Source organism: Aspergillus alliaceus, assembly GCF_009176365.1.
Source record: "Aspergillus alliaceus strain CBS 536.65 unplaced genomic scaffold BDW43scaffold_2, whole genome shotgun sequence".
NCBI lineage: Eukaryota > Fungi > Ascomycota > Eurotiomycetes > Eurotiales > Aspergillaceae > Aspergillus > Aspergillus alliaceus.
Window position 1 is genome coordinate 1371308 of NW_022474685.1, and position 13335 is coordinate 1384642.

The window sequence follows — 13335 nt, forward strand, 5'->3', positions numbered from 1 at the left end:
CTTTGTTCGATTAGTCAAGACATTAGACAAAATTCAGGACTGAGTCCCCTTGAATCCGTTGAGTCGAGTAGCGTAGAAGAAGTAACTGTCCCCAGACACAAAACAATGTTCGGTGTAAACTCCCCGAAACACCTGAAACTAACAGCAACGCTAAGACCCCACTCAACCAAGCACACCGCTTCCGACTTCCCCTCCAGAGTCAAGAGACAACAAACAAGACCGCAGCCTGGTTGACAAGTCACACATACGCAAGAAACCTGGCTACGGCTGCTGTTCATTGAAGATGCAGTCAGGAATCTCGGGTAAGCAACCATCCTGCAGGAGAGCTGCATACGGCCAGTATATCAGCATGCCCCGCGGCTCTCCTAATCCCCTCTACTTGATTGAAGTATGCCTAAAGAGGTACTAACAACCACTATATTGAATAGCCTCCTCGGAGCTACACGATGCTTTCAATAATTTCGCCTCTGACTCTTCCATCTTCTGTCTCCCGGTGAATATCACTGCAGAAAGTCTGACTCCCCTTTCGCCAATCCGCTTCTCCTCCCCGGGTGCCTTCTACCCATCTCTCTCCCAACTATCTTCCGTCCTCCAACCGAAAACCCCCATCTACCTTCTTCTCCGCCGTCCGGAATCTGGGTCGTCGTCTCTCATTGCCCTGACCTATATCCCTTCCAATGCTCCGGTGCGCGCCAAGACTCTGTTCGCCTCGACCCGAGCAACGCTGGTCAGGGAACTTGGCAGTGAGAAGTTTGCCTCGACCGTCTTCGCCACTGAAGAGGACGAGATCGTAAGTGAATCTGCCTGGAAGGAGAGAGATGCCGAAAAGAATGGCTCTAGTAAGAGCCGCTCTGAGCGGGAGGAGCTGATGGGAGAGAAAGAGCGGGAGTTGGAAGCAGTCCGGAGAGCAGAAGACGAAGCCAGAAGCGGCACCCCTGGTAGGGACATTGGAATCGGCGGGTCCTTCCCCAGGAGAAACGGTGGGATCGGAGCCCCGTCCAGTATGCAGTACAAGATGCCTGTGGACGACGAGGCGAAGAATGCTTTGGCAAGTCTGCAGCCGGGTCACTTGGTGCAACTGGTATGTCCATGCGAAGAACAAAGAATATCCGATTTGAAGGTTCTGTTTGAGTACTAACTCTACTTTCCATAAATACAGGCCATCGACATTAAACAAGAGACGTTCGTCCTTGCCGGAGTAGAAAACGCGACTGTCCCCAACTCCGTCCAGTCACACATTTCTTCGTCTTCCCCGCGTTACACATTTTATCATTATCCCGACACTGACGTGGTGATCTTCGTTTATACTTGCCCGTCAGGTTCGTCGATCAAGGAGCGTATGCTATATGCTAGTTCCCGGATGTACGCCCTCCAACTGGCCGAAGACCAAGGCCTGAAGATTTCTAAGAAGGTACGAGTTCATGTCGTGATCAGAGGTTTGATTGAGGCAATATTAATGATGATTATGCAGATCGAAGCATCTTCGCCAGACGAAGTCACGGGCGATAGGTTGCAGGAGGAAGTGAGTCCGCCACAGAACGACGGACTAAACCGAGGATTCGCAAGACCGAGAAGACCGGGAAGGTAGAGTGGCGCTATCCTCCAGCTCCCTATACTGCTATTTCTCCATCATTTATCTTCTTCTGTTATCTTCTTCTGTAATTAAGTTATCTTTTGGCGTTGCCTGAGACAACGGAATCCTTGGCATGGTGCTCTAGCAAAGAGCAGGAACGTAGTACGCGAAGCAGTCGATTCCGCCATAGACTCACGACCGACAAGCGGTGAAAGTAGCCCTCTCCTAGGGTCAATGATTTCGAAAACTTTTCTTTTGGTAGAATAAGTCCGTCCTCGAACTTCCCAGGTTTATAATCTTCGGGCACCCGTCTCGATCCTTCTCTAGTCGCGTACATTCAAAGCAATAGAAAGCATCACTGATTCCCTCGCCACCACAAACGATACACTTGTTCTGATAGTTACCAAACGAGCACTCATCGCAGATCCGAACGAGAGTCGTGGGGCGCACGTAGGAATCGCACACGGGGCATTTACCGTCACACTTGTCGCACAGTCGGCCGATAGAGATGCCGGGCTGCTTGCGGCACATGACGAGATCGGGGTGATGGCGAGACATGGTGGCTTAGAGGGGGGGGCGAGAGCAGAGCCGAAGAGAAGGTCAGGTCAGAGAGTTCGAGCGAGACGGCGAACGAGGAGAAGTGAAGATTTTTCAAGCAACAAAAATTCCTTACGCAGGGAATCCTCAAATATAACAGATTGGTAGTTGCCCTGGCAGGTGTTGTAGGATAGAGGGAGTTATGAACGTGACCGAAGGCGTTGGAAAAGAGAAAGAAGTTTCCATGCGCAACTCACGCTCCTGGGCCATATCGGGAACGTGGTCCGTGCGTGGACAGGACACGAGAGGTCCGCCGTCCATATCGCAATACCGACTAGTTTTCTTAGGATTGATTCTGCAGATCAAAACGAGTCGGCTTTACCCCAGATTGTCTACACTGTTGATTTTTACTTATCGTATACTCGGTGCTTAATAATATTGGCTTGTTCTTCCCTGCTTGACTTAGCGCTTTCGCACCGGGGCACGTTGCACCACTCCGAAACAGACAGATATGGCTGAAGGGTATGCGGTCAGCTCTATACAGCTCTGACACAAAGCTTACTGTGCATGTACAGATCACTGGCATCGGCAGTTGTGCTGCCCGAACAGGACCCCCTACCCTCATCCCCGGATACAGGCTTGAAGCGAAGGAATTCCGTTCCCGAAGCCGACTCGGAGAGCAAGCGCCGTCGCCTTAGCTCACAGCATGATCACAACGACCAATCGCCAGCGGAGCGTAAACAATCTTCCCCAGGTGTGGAACGGAAACCCGAACGAAAACCCGGTCGGCAACCCGGTGGACGTGAGGAGGAACGCAAGCGTGGACAGCGCCTATTCGGTGCTTTACTAGGGACACTTTCGCAGAGCTCTACTTCGGCGGCCCAGAAGCGACGCGCGGACATAGAACGGAGGCAACAGGATAAGCTGAAGCTGCAGGATGAAGAGTACGGTGAGCTGAAAAAGAAGAGGCGGGAAGAACGGCTTGCTACCCGGAAGAAGGAGCAGAGGATCTACGAAGAGGAATCGGTAGGTTTACTTAGCCCTGTGCATTCCTTTGCTCCTCTGCTTTAGGCCTGACGTATATGTGATCATTCGTAGATGCGCACACGACACTCGAACCTGCTGGCCATGTCTCATTTTCTAAAGACGAGGACTGAGCCTGTATTAGTACGTCTGCTTGCCTTCTCTGCCGTCATGATTGTTTCTAACAGTGTTTCTACAGTACTATAAGCCATGGCAGCTTCGGTCGGGAGATGAAGCGATTTTACGTGAACAAGTCGAAGAAGCGGAAGCCATCATTGCCCGGGAGGTCGCAGAATTTGAAGCGCGTTATCCAGCTCAGGGAGAAGAGCTTCCGGAGAAGAAGGACGGGGATGAACAAGTAAAGAGTCGTGAACATGCTCCTACATCTGAAGCAGAACCCCAAGAACCCCAGGACACAACCCATGAGACGTCTGACACGGTGGTTGCTGAAACAAACTACAACAGGGACGCTAAAACAGGCCCAGCTGATATTACGGTAGCTAACGATAATAACATATCTATCAGTAATGACCACGCAGACGTCCACCGAGGCGTTGAAGACGATGGCGGAGAGGTCGTGGAGGACAAGGAGGATACAGTTATTTACTGAACGCTAGGCGATACCAATTTTTATTTCTTTGGCTCTCGTTTTTCCTTAATTTTTCCTCTTCTAATAGCGACTGGAAATTTATGTGTCTATGTGAGCTGTCATTGGGAGGAGTAACCTGCATCTCAGCCAACGTACATTAACCACAACCGAGGCTATGGAATATCCGGTGGAGTCACAACTTGGCAGCATTGGCTGCGAAGATCACTGCAAATCAAGTCCTCATATAACGTCTGATCACGCCTGAGAGTAGACTAATTTCCAAGATTCCTCCAACATTCTTATGATACTAGTGCCCAATCCTTAGCCCGTAGCCTCATTCTTCATACATCTTCTTTCGTTCACGTGACAGACAGCTGGCGGGGGTCTCCATACAGCTCTATAAATAATAAGAAAAGTCGGTATGCACTGGATTACTTGACCAAGATTTCCTCGTTGTTTTTCGGCGATTCCGTTGTTTCTTTACCTTGCATTAACCCGCGAAGCTGTACAAATCCCGAACCCTTGCGTTGCAATCATGATCGTTGATAAGATCAATGTAACTGGTGATCTTCGGGTCGAGCGCCGTTTCGCTGATGTCAATGGCAAAACATATGGTATGCGGATATCTTTTCCCGGGGCATTGAGTTTGGGCCAAATAATAGGATTTCGCGGTTCTGTTCTTGTGAATAGGCGATTTCGGAATACTGCGAGTTAACGGAGACATGGGCTGATGCATATATGTTTCCTCAGGTTATCTCTACAGTGAGCCCGATACGGGCGTATATAGAGCGACAATCGTTCTTGTATGTGAAACCCCTAAATCATGGGGTTATATCTCGGAGACGCAGACAGCCAAGGAATAAACAGAGACTAATTTGTGCTTAGCTTCATGGCTTTCCAGACTTGTCAATGGGGTGGCGGTATCAGATTCCCATGCTGACGGATATGGGGCTGAGGGTCATTGCGCCAGACTGCTTAGGATATGGGCAAACGGTACGTACCGGAACACCAATTGCCGTGGATAACTGTATCAGTATATCGATGACGGTGCTAACAGTTCGCAAAAATAGGATGCCCCAGAAGATCCACATGCTTATTCTCACAAGAGCTGCGCCAATGATATCAAGGAACTCGCGTTTCTGCTGGGCATCCCTAAGATTATCATCGCCGGACATGACTGGTATATTCTCTCTTTGACTGACTGAAACCATTCTGCATGATTTTGCTAATACCGATGTTCACAGGGGCGCCGCTCTCGCATACCGTGTAGCCCTCTGGCACCCGGATTTAGTAACACATATCATCACCGTCTGTGTACCATATGCCGCACCAACAAGGCGATACTTTCGCCTCGAAGACATGGTAGAACGGATAGCGCCCCATTTCTACTACCAGCTACAATTCATCAGCGGAGAACTGGAAGAACACGTCCGGACAAAAGAGGATATCAAGAGATTTCTATCTGCCATGTACGGCGGGCGGACAGCGGAAAACGAAGTAGCGTTTGATGCAGAGCTAGGCATGCTTCCCGAAAAGTTGGCCCGTGTACTTCCTTCGGAGTTGTTGAGCGAAGAGGTTGGGGTTCCCCTTTCACTAATAAACTTGAGGTTGTATGCTGATAGAGTTTCCAGGAACTTGAATATTATGCGGAGGAGTTCTCGAGGAACGGCTTCCGTGGTCCATGTATGCTGCATTATTATTCATCAACTGGGTTTAAGGTTCAGAAAGACTAATTGGCAACAGTCAACTGGTATCGTACCCGGGAAATCAACTACAGAGAGGAACTCGGCATCCTCAACCAACACATAACGGCCCCCGTACTCTTCATTCAGGCACTCCGCGATACAGCTCTTCCGGCACACCTTGGCAGGGGAATGACCAGGACTATACCTCACATGACCTTTAAGCAGATCAATACCTCTCATTGGGCATTGTGGGAAAAACCAGAGGAGGTCAATGAAATAATCGCATGGTGGTTGGAAGAAATTGTCTTCCGAGACCCCAGAATGTTCAAGCTGTAATTGTGATCAGGCGATGGTACATACTGGGATGCACTGTATATATGTATAGGTGTGCTTTGCATGGGCTGTTTCAGTATCTTTTGTCTGCTTTTTCAATGCTGGGAAACGGTGTACTAATTACTGTATTTATTCTTCTTCTGTGAGCTGTTTAAAATTGTTTTGTTTGGAAGAAACTTCAATGACGGTGCACAAATGATCAATGTTTCATTATGTGTATTGACTAGAGGGGGATTAATTGAACAGGTACAGTACAGAATTAACATATGGGCTTGTCAAACAAGATGAACATAACCCTCCAGGGCATGAAATACATATCAAAAATTGAGAAAATCATACGGTAGAAGATAGTCATCAGTATTTGAAAACTTGGGTCTCGATGTGACATCCAACCTTCTCTAGGCGGTCAATGTATTCCTGTCCTAAGGTGGCTGGGGTGACAAGACCACAGCGAGACACTTTCTTTACCTTCTCCTCGTTTTCTAGGATGGTCATGGCGGCCTCTGCCAGCAAGAGCCCCGTGAAAACATACATTGTTCCCTGGTATCTCAATTTTCCCAAGGCACGCTTGGGATCCGGTGCACGCTGATCAGCTGTCGCTACGGCACGGTATTCCAGCCGATCATGGATTGAGTCCTCCATGCGGGGTCCACTGCCGGGCGCGTAGACATACTGTCTTAAGAGCCACCGGACTGGGGGCAGAAGCAAAAGTAACATGCCGATAACAAAGGCAAAGTGAATTGCAACACCAATAAACACGTTCCTGACCTTCAGGAACTGTCTAAAGTGAAACCGAGGCCCGTAGAACTCCGGCATTAACGTACTACTCCGGTGTACAATAGCGATGTCAGCCACTGCTGTTGGGGCAGTTGTGAGAGTACCCATATCACGGACTGAGCGGACGCCCAGCACCTTTTCCATGAATGGTTCGCTAGGAATAGACTTTGGCGGTGAGGAAGCGGCGAGTTCAAATGGGCCTGTTGCCTTAAGTATCTCAAAGACCGAGAGGCTGTCAAACATAGTCAAGATTGTAGCAAGAGTGCCACCACTTGCTCCCGAGGTCCTATTAAGTGGTCAGATTTATGCGCACTTGACGGTGGCCAAAAAATCATCAGGCTTACTTCAAGTCATCAATTGCGCACGTAATTTCTTTGGTATCGCATGATAGTTCCTCACGTATACGCTTGACAAGGGCCCAGGCTAGTACATCTGCAGGAGCACTCTCAACACCGACAGAGGGAATTATCTAGAACAGTTAGGGATTCAACATAGACGAATAGAGGGTAGGGAGATGACACTAACTATAGCACCATTCGACTTGGCGGTTTCGTGGTACTTTTCGATGATGTTCTTGATCCAAGGCGTTTCTCCAGTTCTACAAACATTAGCCACACCTCTATAGCTTGCCCATAACAGCATACTTACACATCAAGATAATGCGTCCCGTTGCTGGCGCAAGCTTCAACAATAGGGGTTGAGTACAAATGATATGGGCCAATGCAGTTTAAAAGTACGCGTGTTTTCCGAGCCAAAGAGTGTAGTTCCTCCCGAATGAGTTGTACAGCCAGGATCACTATCGGTACGTTAATAATGTTCACGGTAGTACTGATCTATATAGTACCTGGTTCGGCGCGATCGGGGTTCAAAGTCTTGAGATCCCGAGCAATTGTCTCGATCTTCTGGGGCGAACGCCCTGCTAAAGCCCATCTGATGCCTGTAGGGAAGTTCTTGACAATATGCTCCGCACAGAGTCTACCCGTGTAACCAGTTGGGCCTAAGAGAATCAGGTCGAACTCTCTCTTAGATTCCATCATAAAGGTTGGAAGAATGCTCCGATGACGGTAACTTCGAGGTATTACACAGACGATTAGTTAGGTTATAGAAAGCTCTTAGGTACGTAAAGGCAGTCACTTTTGTCAATTGCAAGCGGGTCTAACGTGGACCAAGATGTATGTAGATACAATTACAGATAGCTTAAGCTTGGTTACTAGGTGACGTGAGATGATCGCCTTGGCCGGGAGTCTAACCAGAAGTGGAAAGGTTCATTCTATGTTCATGTGATTAGAGTGGCTGATGATTTCCATGGTAATTAGTCTATCTAGTAGATAGATCGATCGTTCTATAATAGAACAACAATGTACATATTTAGCCGGGTATTCTGACCATAAGAGGCTCTGAAGGATACATGGAAGTATGAATATTGTCCTGCATAATGAAATGTGGAAAAAGACCCCGCGACGGATTTAAGCCGGTTGCATTTTCCAAGTGTCCTCTTATGTCATGCGGGCCAGACTACGTACTAAGGGTGCAAAAATCAAACAAGAAACGAAACATGAAAAGAAAATGAGAATATATGTATAGGATTCGGAGATTGTCTTCGATTTGGATGGCTTTGTAGAGAGACACGTATACTATCAATCCTAATTTAGTTAATATGGCGGATTTTCATTTTATTTTTATTTTATTGTATTTTTTATTGTGGCCTGTGGCTGTAGGTTGTTCCTATCGAATCACCACTGCACAAATTGATCACGTGACAGGGCCAAGACTTGAGCCCTAAGCGAGCTTGGGCACCCACAACCGCTTCCACTTGAAAGCCTCAGACTCGCTTTCGACTTACCGCACTGTATCCATCTTCGACCTCAACAGCTGCACGGAGACAAGATGACCAAGCGCACTAAGAGTAAGTGCCATATTATAGAGAAAACGTCTAATAAACGATCAGAAAATAAATCGAGACTAACATAATACTCCAGAGGTCGGTATCACGGGTAAATATGGTACCAGGTATGCTCTTGCGCCCTCGCGCTAAAAAATCGATGTGAAGCCGATCGCGTTCCTATCTTGCACGATTAAATGAACGATTTGACATCGGATTTTTACGGAGTTGGACAATGTATTGACCAGGTAATTGAATAGATACGGTGCCTCCCTGCGTAAGCAGGTGAAGAAGATGGAAGTTACCCAGCACGCACGCTACGTCTGCACCTTCTGCGGTAAGAACACCGTCAAGCGCCAGGCTGTTGGTATCTGGGAGTGCAAGGGCTGCAAGAAGACCGTCGCCGGTGGTGCCTACACCGTCTCGTAAGTCGACCTCCCTCATCTTCAATGGCCAGGGAGCACGGTTTATACTGGACTGTGTACCTTGTAGCGAAGAAGAAGCGTGGACGAATACTGATCAAACTTTGCTACAGCACCCCCGCCGCCGCTGCCACCCGCTCCACCATCCGTCGTCTCAGGGAAATCGCGGAGGTTTAAATGTCACGATGGGATCTCTATCTTACGTTTGAAATATAAAAATAGCGAAATTCAAGATCTGGAAAGCTTCCAAGGGCTCCTCGTTACGAATACCCACACATCATCGGGATCGAATGGTGTTTCAACCAATAGACAAATATTTCCCATGATCTCAGTTTCTTTCCAAATAGAGTTGCGTATCGGCTATTCTCCATCTGCCATATGATCTATCTCCACCGCCTTTTGATCCGTCTTACGCTTGGGTTTTATGTCGCTCATGAGGATTTCTCGATCTCTTAACTACGTGTGACTGCGTCTTAACAAGTACAAAGCTGCTGCGATGTATAAGTGGAGTAAATTTGTGCACCCAACCGGACGAGAGCGCGGAATAGACCATTCAGTCCTTGATGGTTTTGTGTCCTTTACTATGCGTCATTTCAATTATCGACTTTTCTTTTCTGGGTTCAAAGGTAGCTAACCAATGCTATGTCCCTGTTGAGAATAAGGCTTCGATCACGGTATAACTTTTAGAACCGAATTACGGAGTACCTTCTGGTCAATTCACTTTTCCAAGTAATCGTATTCAACACCGAGGTCTAGGAATAAACTCTAGTAGTATCAGGTTTTTATGGTTGGATTGCATTTTCCTTTCCTGCTTTAACAGAGCAGGTTTACGTTGTGAAAGCGGTCTGATGGTTTCAAAAGAAAAAAAAAGAGGGGCGTGTTTCATGCGACGGCGTCTTGGATGCAAGGGCGTTCTCTCGGGCTATGTACTCAAGTCATGCTAGATATTAGTTAACTACACGGTGTAGTACTATTAGTAGTAGTCAGCAGCAACCTTGAGGGCGTCTGCTTCGTCGGATTTTCCTACACGTTGATTCGCCTCGCGTTTGGGTAGGTCACGTTGCGGCCCAGACTGTTTTGCGTTAGATCGGATTTTAGGTCCACCTTCAAAAGGCCGGTTGCTTTCTCCCCACATCACTCGACCTGCTCTCTCTCCCTTCTCCTTCCACTCCTCTGTCTTTTATCCCTTTCTGCCAGCTGCTCTTCATGCCTTCTCTTAGCTCTCCTGCAGATAGTCCTGGCACAGATTCCTCTGTTAATGTCCGACACTTGTATTGTGTGTTTAGGAGACCTTGGCGAAAGCGCCAGCGATCCTCTTGCCCTCGCCGCCGAGGCCGCGCCAAGACTTGATGTTCAAGTAGATGGCAGGCCGACTACCACCTCCGTCAAGGCAGATGGCGTAGATGGCAGTGAGGATACTGGTCAGATCGCCCAGTTGCTTCCCTGCGGTCATATCTTACATAACAATTGCCTGAAGCCCTGGGTCGAACGAGCAAATAGCTGTCCAATATGTCGCCGGAACTTCAATGTTGTAGAACTCTGTGACCGAATCGGAGGTACGTTGTTCAACTATCATATACATCTTCTCAATTTCATAACTTCGTTTAACCTTTCGATGAATATATACTAATTAAGCTATCTATTTAACATAGGCCCCGTGCTTTCATCTTACGCCGTGCAGGACCGCGTGCAAGTTGCAGATGTCGACCCCTCGATGGTGATAGAGTACATCGAGGATGACGATCTTGCTGAATTCTCACCCTGTCTTATCTGCGGAGAGGCTGACAATGAAGAACTTCTCCTTCTGTGCGATGGATGCGATGCCCCTTCGCATACGTACTGCCTTGGGCTCGATACTGTCCCGTCTGGGTCTTGGTACTGCTCACGGTGCGAGACCCAACGTGCTCGAGCACTGTCCCCCGACAGCGTTGATAGGCATTCACGGACTCAGGACAGACGTGGTCGCCGTACGAGAGCACAGCAACGGAGACTACAGAGCCGTACCCAGATGAACTCTCTCCATTGGGCGCGTGTGTGGCAGTCCGTTTGGGATCACCTTAATCTTGACCTGGATTTTCCTTTCGATGATGATAGGGCCGCGGAGCGGGCCCGACAGCAGCAAAGACGGGAAGAAGCCAACCAACGAGAGTTCCGCGCTTGGCAGCGTCGTTTCGAAGTTGCTGAACGACAGGGAGGTAGTAACCGCTTCAGAGACACAGCTGCCTTGCTCGATATTGAGGCTCCGCGACCATCGCGGCCACGTGCTCCAAGGGAGCCAACACCCGAACCCGAGTCTCTGGAGGAGATGAGGGCATGGAATGCCTTCGAGAGAGCTCGTGAGATTGAGAATGACCCTAGTGCAGCCCGAAAACGAAAGGAACCAACCATGTCTCCCTCGCCAGAACCGACAGAGCCCGAGCGGAAGTTAAAACGTCCGCGAACCCGAAGAGCTGAAGATTTAGCAGCTCTGGCTTTACAGAATGGCGAGTCTTCCAGGGCTGCTAGCGCCCAGGCTTCCGCTCGGATCAATGCGGAAACCTCAAGCGAACCAAGCTTCCTTTCATCTCTTCTAAAAGAAGTCGAGGAAGCTTCGAGCGACACAAACTCGCATGTCAACTCTGCCCAGGTTTCAGTTGCTCCAACTGACCATGCTACTCCTGGGCCCTCCCCGTCAATATCACCTGTGCCGTCCAACTATTCTTCGCCCGGCTTATCCTCTACAACACCTCCGCCTCGTCCAAGAAGTAGACCGATATCTCCACTACAACTCTCGACGCCAACCAACCCCTCATCACCGCCCTTTTCGCCTGATGTTTCTCCCCTCGGTTCTAGTAAAGATACTGGAGACGCTACGCCGCCGCAGGGGCTCTCGGATAGCACCCGACGCCGGATTCCAAGGGCTGCATTTCGTTCCATTCCCTTGCGAGGGAACGACAAGTCTCCAAGTCGACCCGGCCTATCTTTAGCAGTCAAGTCAGATATTCAAAAGCTTGTCGGAGCCGCCTTGAAGCCATACTACCGTTCAAAGACTGTGTCAAAGGACGAGTACACCGAGATCAACCGGAACATATCCCGTATGCTATATGAACGAGTGGGCGGCACTGAAACTCTTGACGCTGACGCGAAGACCGATTTGGAGGTCGCTGCGAAGGAGCAGGTCACCAAGGCTATCGACGCCTTGAAACAAAAATACAGGATGGAGGACAACGGGCATATTGACAATAGTTCTTGACACCTGATTCTGAACAGAGTTTGGCATTTCCCGGCGTTTACAGCGATATCATGGTTCTACTGGGAGGAGGGCATACCTTCGGCGTTCGAGTATGATCTTTTAGCGAGCTTACGCATGTGAGATGCGTTTGGATACCCAGGAATATAAGACTGGTGGATTTTTGGCTTCCCAAGTATTTAATGTGACCATTTATAGCCACGTTCTCCTGCCCTATGCCGTATCATAGGCGACAATATCAACATCATCATCATAGCTACCGCTCATGGTAGCTATCTGTACATGAATCAACAAGCGGAACTGGTCTCTAGGTAGACATAAAATTCTTTATATGTAGAAGTAAAAGGTTCCGCCCGAGATATAGAGGTGTGCAACTGAACCGGTCAGAGACTTTTTACCATGTACTTACTATACTACTTGTGCCACATGGGATTCGCCTCAGCCGAAGAGCTTCGGCCAATTTAATTTGTATCCCTCCCTCTTTGCACACCGCCATCTTCCCTTCACAGGCCAAAGAGTCAGGTGTTATCATCTGGCTGCTGCTATCAAGATGCCCAAGTATGAACACTTCAGTTTATATACATGCACGCGGGCAATGCACTTGAGCAAAGTTTATGCCCCGCTCTAGACTATCTACAGTGTACACACTGAGAATTCAATCTTCTCAAATGTAGGACGCGCCATGATCATCTGTCTCGAATATCACACTAAGCGTAACAGCCGCATGGGCTAGTTTGACTACTATTTTACTAGTACTCTGCATGTCCCAGGCGATCAAACAGGTTCCTTGACTAAATACTACGCTGTAATGGTGTTTACTTGGCAAGTGATAGTCCTTTGAATTCAGGAATACTCCGTGCTTTGAAATCGAAAGTTGAATGTAACATATCTGATTAAAATCAATGAAGTAATCACATCAGACAGGAAATTAACCAAAGCCCTTAACCAGCCTCAATGTGATAACTATGAGAGATATGGCGTTTCATTCAGGAAACTCTACTTTCCTATTTATGAAGGACAGCTGCGAAAAAAAAAAGTTTTTGAAACCACAATAACGTTTGTTGTACGGAGTAAAGGCTGGAACATAACACATACCTAACTATATCCATGAACCTGAACGGGACCCACCAATTAAATATCAATGCCCAATCCAACTTGAGTCAGCCCATCTTTATACAGAGCAGGAACAGTCAAAAGTATCAACGGCGATATGAGCAACCTTGCGCCCGGGTGATATGATGGTTTATATACTAAAATATCCAGGTACGCCTGAGCTAAGACTGTT

At 48.2% G+C, this 13335-nt stretch overlaps 7 protein-coding genes across 7 annotated transcripts; 5 read left to right on the top strand and 2 right to left on the bottom strand.

Moving 5' to 3' along the window:
* Positions 1 to 283: 283 nt before the first annotated feature.
* On the top strand, positions 284 to 1628 carry BDW43DRAFT_319412 (twinfilin; the record flags this gene model as incomplete). The annotated part of the gene is made up of 3 exons (XM_032048910.1): positions 284 to 302; positions 429 to 1081; positions 1160 to 1628. 3 exons carry the CDS (start codon positions 284 to 286, stop codon positions 1586 to 1588), a joined length of 1101 nt encoding a protein of 366 aa, XP_031906010.1. The 3' UTR covers positions 1589 to 1628.
* On the bottom strand, positions 1478 to 2404 carry BDW43DRAFT_74821 (PHF5 family protein). The gene has a single exon (XM_032050465.1). It carries the CDS (start codon positions 2129 to 2131, stop codon positions 1805 to 1807), a length of 327 nt encoding a protein of 108 aa, XP_031906011.1. The 5' UTR covers positions 2132 to 2404; the 3' UTR covers positions 1478 to 1804.
* Positions 2405 to 2526: 122 nt separating this feature from the next.
* On the top strand, positions 2527 to 3981 carry BDW43DRAFT_74921 (pinin family protein). The gene is made up of 4 exons (XM_032050467.1): positions 2527 to 2632; positions 2686 to 3136; positions 3209 to 3277; positions 3333 to 3981. The coding sequence occupies exons 1-4, from the start codon at positions 2622 to 2624 to the stop codon at positions 3741 to 3743; spliced, it is 942 nt and encodes a 313-aa protein (XP_031906012.1). The 5' UTR covers positions 2527 to 2621; the 3' UTR covers positions 3744 to 3981.
* Positions 3982 to 4257: 276 nt separating this feature from the next.
* Positions 4258 to 5743, top strand: BDW43DRAFT_306061 (alpha/beta fold hydrolase; the record flags this gene model as incomplete). Its single annotated transcript, XM_032045940.1, has 7 exons — positions 4258 to 4336; positions 4473 to 4525; positions 4608 to 4715; positions 4793 to 4902; positions 4967 to 5297; positions 5354 to 5405; positions 5466 to 5743. 7 exons carry the CDS (start codon positions 4258 to 4260, stop codon positions 5741 to 5743), a joined length of 1011 nt encoding a protein of 336 aa, XP_031906013.1.
* Positions 5744 to 6094: 351 nt separating this feature from the next.
* BDW43DRAFT_306062 (uncharacterized protein) lies at positions 6095 to 7551 on the bottom strand (the record flags this gene model as incomplete). Its single annotated transcript, XM_032045941.1, has 5 exons — positions 6095 to 6803; positions 6862 to 6986; positions 7043 to 7115; positions 7166 to 7313; positions 7362 to 7551. The coding sequence occupies 5 exons, from the start codon at positions 7549 to 7551 to the stop codon at positions 6095 to 6097; spliced, it is 1245 nt and encodes a 414-aa protein (XP_031906014.1).
* Positions 7552 to 8359: 808 nt separating this feature from the next.
* BDW43DRAFT_260809 (60S ribosomal protein eL43) lies at positions 8360 to 9537 on the top strand. Its single transcript, XM_032040240.1, has 4 exons — positions 8360 to 8423; positions 8497 to 8527; positions 8660 to 8824; positions 8935 to 9537. Exons 1-4 carry the CDS (start codon positions 8405 to 8407, stop codon positions 8996 to 8998), a joined length of 279 nt encoding a protein of 92 aa, XP_031906015.1. The 5' UTR covers positions 8360 to 8404; the 3' UTR covers positions 8999 to 9537.
* Positions 9538 to 9977: 440 nt separating this feature from the next.
* Positions 9978 to 12743, top strand: BDW43DRAFT_260810 (putative PHD and RING finger domain protein). Its single transcript, XM_032040241.1, has 2 exons — positions 9978 to 10377; positions 10474 to 12743. The coding sequence occupies exons 1-2, from the start codon at positions 10080 to 10082 to the stop codon at positions 12051 to 12053; spliced, it is 1878 nt and encodes a 625-aa protein (XP_031906016.1). The 5' UTR covers positions 9978 to 10079; the 3' UTR covers positions 12054 to 12743.
* Positions 12744 to 13335: the final 592 nt, after the last annotated feature.